At 36.1% G+C, this 5,454-nt stretch overlaps 1 protein-coding gene across 4 annotated transcripts in view; it reads right to left on the bottom strand.

Moving 5' to 3' along the window:
- Positions 1–416: 416 nt before the first annotated feature.
- The window catches only part of LOC108972855 (MOXD1 homolog 2-like), a gene marked incomplete at its 3' end in the record, with an annotated part of 113,899 nt that continues 108,861 nt past the window's right edge, over positions 417–5,454 (bottom strand). For all 4 annotated transcript variants that reach the window (XM_018939697.1, XM_018939699.1, XM_018939696.1 and 1 more), the window contains 2 exon segments: positions 417–579; positions 2,982–3,151. In XM_018939697.1, the coding sequence (XP_018795242.1) occupies positions 417–579; positions 2,982–3,151 (333 nt within the window).

The following is a 5,454-nucleotide window of genomic DNA, read 5'->3' on the forward strand; positions in this document are numbered from 1 at the left end:
TAGGACTCCAAAGTATGCAAACGGTTTGTATGTTTCTAGCATATAATGTGGGAATGGAATTTATGTAGAAGTTCATAAAATGTTGTGTTAACTTATATAAATTCAATATTGTGCTCATACCATTTGTATGTGTGGTATAAAAGGATGAAACGGAAAACACGTCAATGAAAGCGGTGCTTTCGGAGTTCTTGAACAAAGCAATATGGAAAGGGTTGCGTGCCTATGGAAGTGTTGTAGACAGTTTATTGCTGTGTGCAGCCATAGGTAACTTTCTCAAAGCGATTAGTTTGAAAGCGCAATATGGAGCGCCTTTCTTTACCGGCATTTTGCAATTTTACTCTTGTTGTTTGGCTTAACTATTCACAAAGCCGACACACACACACCTGCAATACGATTCTTCTGTAATGGCTACTTACCAAGGGTAATTGCTTTTCGTGTGGAGCTGTCGTAAATACACTCAGCAATAAGTCGATCACCAGGCAGAGACCGCACGGGAGCAGGCAGATGGCGAAATTCTTGATACGCTGGGTCGATGTTGGTGTCCATTACGATTGGAAAAAGTTCTTCAGTCTGACGAATCTGCAATTATTATACCTCCCATTAGTCTAAACCAGAGGAAATACATTGCTGGTAAATTATAGCTTAATTATTTCAAAGTATAAAAATTAAAGTTCATATTAACAGCTGGAAAAGAATAAGCGTACTCGTGTACAATTCATTCATTCTATATAAAAAGTGGTTTGTTACTCCTAGATTTGAAGTGGAAATACGACGATGGGTCGGAATTTTAAATATCTCAGTAAAATTAAGCCAGAATATGTTGCGATTAGTAAAATTGGATTTCGCAATCGAAATTTGTCGGTTTAATTATACCTTTCTCAGGTTAATTTACAGGTTAAATTACAGAAACTTTTCGAGTTATTCGCTAATTAACGAATTGTACTCGGGTGGCTGGAAATGGTTGAGAGCAAGCAGCTAGCAACAGCTGCAAAGGAATAAGTTCTTCCTGCTCTTATCAGCGTGCCGAAGCAAGTGCAGTCACAATTATTCTTCCATTCATCTAGTGTGGATGTGCGATAAAACTAGTTGCAACTACTTCCCTTAATTCTGTTTTATTTCACACCGTATTCCTTGAAATACACACTTACATACATTAATCAAACCTGCGTTATTTCCAATTTTAAGGCATATTACTTGAGGTGAACATCACAGCAGACGTTTTTGAAAAAATTGATGGGGAATACAATCAGTAAGAAGTTTGAAAAAACTACAGTATCATAAGTGCTATGGAAAACATAAACCTCTTTTGGAATGAGATATCAAAACGATCTTTGAAAGGGTTATTTAAGAACACTTAGCCACGTTTAAGTGAAAACGATGACATTGGAAACTCTTTATACATGTATGAAATATAATAATGGAATTGACACTGACATAAAACAAACCGGTTTGTTGAGATAAATGTGGAAAACGCCAAAGAGTTGGTTCAAGAAAGCTTCTAGTTTTTTACTGATAATCTCAAGGAATTAACTTAGCAAGAGAAAACAAAAAAATTTGCAGTAGTGTTTTCGTCGAAGAGCATAAATAACTTTCAATGGCATCTTTAAAAAGCCACTATAACTGAAATTATGGACCAATTTATTAAAAGAATGAAAATTTTGCCAGTAGCGGGCAGTTATAGGTGCTTAAAACTTAAATATATTAGATGCCTTTTTGATAAAAAAGGAGAAAATTGGAAACATAAAATGGATATAAATAGAATGGTCTGACTAACTAGGAATATTATTTTCTGGAACACTTTTCATAAGCACTTTTTGGAATGGTCTTTAACCCCTTCAGCGATTTTGTTTTACCTCTTCGATCGACTGAAAACGGGTTTTAAGGAGCGGCAATTTCAGTTTGGGGAATAAGAAAAAATCACTCGACGCCAAATCTGGTGAATACGGTAGTTGGTCGATGATATTCACTTCACTTTTTTAACATTTTCAACATTTTCGTCGTCTAAAACGAGAATTGTCTTCAACGCTCTCTCGACCGTCTTTGATGGCTTTATACCACTCGTAGCTTGTGTTTTTTGATAAAACTGAAACAGCGTAAGCCTTTTCCAAGATTCACTAAGATTCCGCTCGCGAAATTTGGTTAAAAATACAAAATTTGAGACAAATTCTGTGTTCGATAATTTTATATGTTGCAAAAATCGCAACCCAGCACTGAGGTGTACCGACTTGAGCAGCTGCTGTAAACAAACTGTTTGACAAATCGCGCTCATAATTGGAATAGTATTAACAGTCCTACCGACTATCCAAATTTTTGAAATATCATTTACCAGGGGAATTTAATTACAATTTCCGCGTGCCTTTTTGTCACAATGTAATCTTGGTACATTACCTTTAGTAGATATACCTAGCTTAAGAATTTTGTGAGGAGCATATTGTCATCTAAAATGCAAAAACAACCTAACAACATTTTCGGAAATTTACAGTGGCATGAATGAAACACGAAATAAAATGGAAACTGAGTGAAAAGAAATTTAATATTGGTTAAAAATGGTTTGTATCTGAGCGCAGAACCTGAAAATGTTGAACATACTATATGTAATATTATGTATGTAATTTGAAGTAATGAAGTGTAATCAGTAAGACACTCAATTTCAAATTTTTTGATGATTCGTTATGCATTTCAGGTGACGATATGTATTTATATACATAGAACCTATAAGAAGCGGGGGCACACCCCAATCTACTGTACCGATTAGTATTGCATCTAAATTTCTGACCTACTCTCATCTACACCATAGTTTTTCGGTTAACATTTATATTGTATATATGTATATAATTCGACTTCTTCCAAATAACCGTTCAAGTCTTACAAATAACCGTTAAGAGAACAAAACTTTTATACTTTGTTCAATATGTTGCGAGAGTATAGAAGTTACAATTTGAATTTTTTAACAAATGATTAATGCAAAACCTCAACCATACCTGTCGGAGTTTAACTTTTTTGCCGATTTGGTGAGTACGCATCATAACCGCGAAAATGCTTATGCCCTGCGCAGGAAATGCGTAAGCTGTACAATCTTCAATACACTGTCCTTCAGAGATTACTTCTCTTTGACCGGGTGGAATTATGTGTCGCCAATTTGGATCCAGACCTGAAAAAAAGTTGTTAGATATAAATAAGGTGCTAAGTTTTCGAATTTATCATAGAGGAGAAATCTCGTAAAATGGTTACCGTTTTAATAAGGAAGAATAGAACGATTTTCAACATAAAACAATGGAGAAACAAGTAAGGAGGCCTAAGTTCGGGTGTCACCGAACATTTTATACTCTCGCATGATAAAGTGATAATCGAGATTTCAGGCGTGGTTGTGAACCGATTTCACCTATATACGGTACATGTCATCAGAGTGTTAAGGAAATATCACATACCGAATTTCATTGAAATCGGTGGAGTACTTCCTGAGATATGGTTTTTGGTCCATAAGTGGGCGACGCCACGCCCATTTTATATTTAAAAAAAAAAGCCTGGATGTAGCTTCCTTCTGACATATCTTCCGTAAAATTTAGTGTTTCTGACGTTTTTTGTTAGTCGGTTAACGCACTTTTAGTGGTTTTCAACATAACTTTTGTATGGGAGGTGGGCGTGGTAAAATAAATGATCCTATAAAGTTTGGTTAACATAGCTATAGTAGTTTTCGAGATATGTAAAAAAAAGTTAGTAGGGGGCGGGGCCACGCCCATTTTCCAAAAAAATTACTTCCAAATATGCCCCTCCCTAATGCGATCCTCTGTGCCAAATTTCATTTTAATATCTTTATTTATGGCTTAGTTATGACACTTTATAAGTTTTCGGTTTCCGCCATTTTGTGGGCGTGGCAGTGGGCCGATTTTGCTCATCTTCGAACCTTCTTATGGAGCCAGGAAATACGTGTACCAAGTTTCATCATGATATCTCAATTTTTACTCAAGTTACAGCTTGCACGGACGGACGGACAGATGGACGAACGGACAGACAGACACCCGGATTTCAACTCTACTCGTCACCCTGATCACTTTGGTATGCATAATCCTATATCTGACTCTTTTAGTTTTAGAACTTACAAACAACCGTTATGTGAACAAAACTATAATACTCTCTTTAGCAACTTTGTTGCGAGAGTATAAAAAGGAGTTCTTGAAAGTGCAGAATTGCTTATTTTATGATTTTAAAGAGCATTTATATGGCTGTTCTCCTCTTGTACATACATTATATTTCAAATGACAGTCAAATAATTCGGTAAAGAAAATATCGATTGACTCTATTTAAAATATGTATTAACAGTACTCCATACGGACACATACAACAATGAGTTATCCATCGGGCCACTTGAGTAATTTACTTTTATTTTTAGTACAATATTTGTTGACCGTAGTGAAATTTTATTTTCATTTCCATTGCCACTTTGCCACCTCACCATGCGCACGTTGATTCCCATTACAATTTCCATTTCAATTTTCCAATTTCGACGCTCAGAACTCGCGTAATACCACAACAAAAATATCCTTTCGTGTTTTTTAATGCGCATTTCGATTGACGTGCACGAAAACACAGCATGAAATATAAATTCGGTTATACATACTTTTGACGAGATATCGCGCAAAAATATCCAGGCTTGGCAGGTGCAATTGCACTAAGTATAATTTCCGCGCCAAACTTACCTTTTATAGATGTATGTATATATGTATGTCTTTTCGCATGTATGGCAGCCAAGTGTTTATATGGCTGTATGTGTAAGCAATGAAGTTAAAACCAGTAAGGAAGGCTTAAGTTCGGGTGTCACCGAACATTTTATACTCTCGCATGATAAAGTGATAATCGAGATTTCAGGCGTGGTTGTGAACCGATTTCACCCTTATTTGGTACATGTCATCAGGGTGTTAAGAAAATATTATATACCGAATTTCATTGAAATCGGGGGAGTACTTTCTGAGATATGGTTTTTGGTCCATAAGTGGGCGACGCCACACCCATTTTCAATTTTTAAAAAAAGCCTACGTGCAGCTTCTTTCTGACATTTCTTCCGTAAAATTTAGTGTTTCTGACGACTTTTGTTAGTCGGTTAACGCACTTTTAGTGATTTTCAACATAACCTTTATATGGGAGGTGGGCGTGGTTATTACCCGATTTCTTCCATTTTTGAACTGTATATGGAAATGTATAAAAGAAACGACTCTATACAGTTTGGTTGACATAGCTATAGTAGTTTTAGAGATATGTACAAAAAAGTAAGTAGGGGGCGGGGCCACTCCCACTTTTCCAAAAAAATTACGTCCTAATATGCCCCTCCCTAATGCGATCCTTTGTGCCAAATTTCATTTTAATATCTTTATTTATAACTTAGTCATGACACTTTATAGGTTTTCGGTTTCCGCCATCTTGTGGGCGTGGCAGTGGGCCGATTTTGCCCATCTTCGA

This window comes from Bactrocera latifrons, unplaced genomic scaffold (genome assembly GCF_001853355.1).
Source record: "Bactrocera latifrons isolate USDA-ARS-PBARC rearing strain unplaced genomic scaffold, ASM185335v1 scaffold_430, whole genome shotgun sequence".
In the NCBI taxonomy this organism is placed as follows: domain Eukaryota; kingdom Metazoa; phylum Arthropoda; class Insecta; order Diptera; family Tephritidae; genus Bactrocera; species Bactrocera latifrons.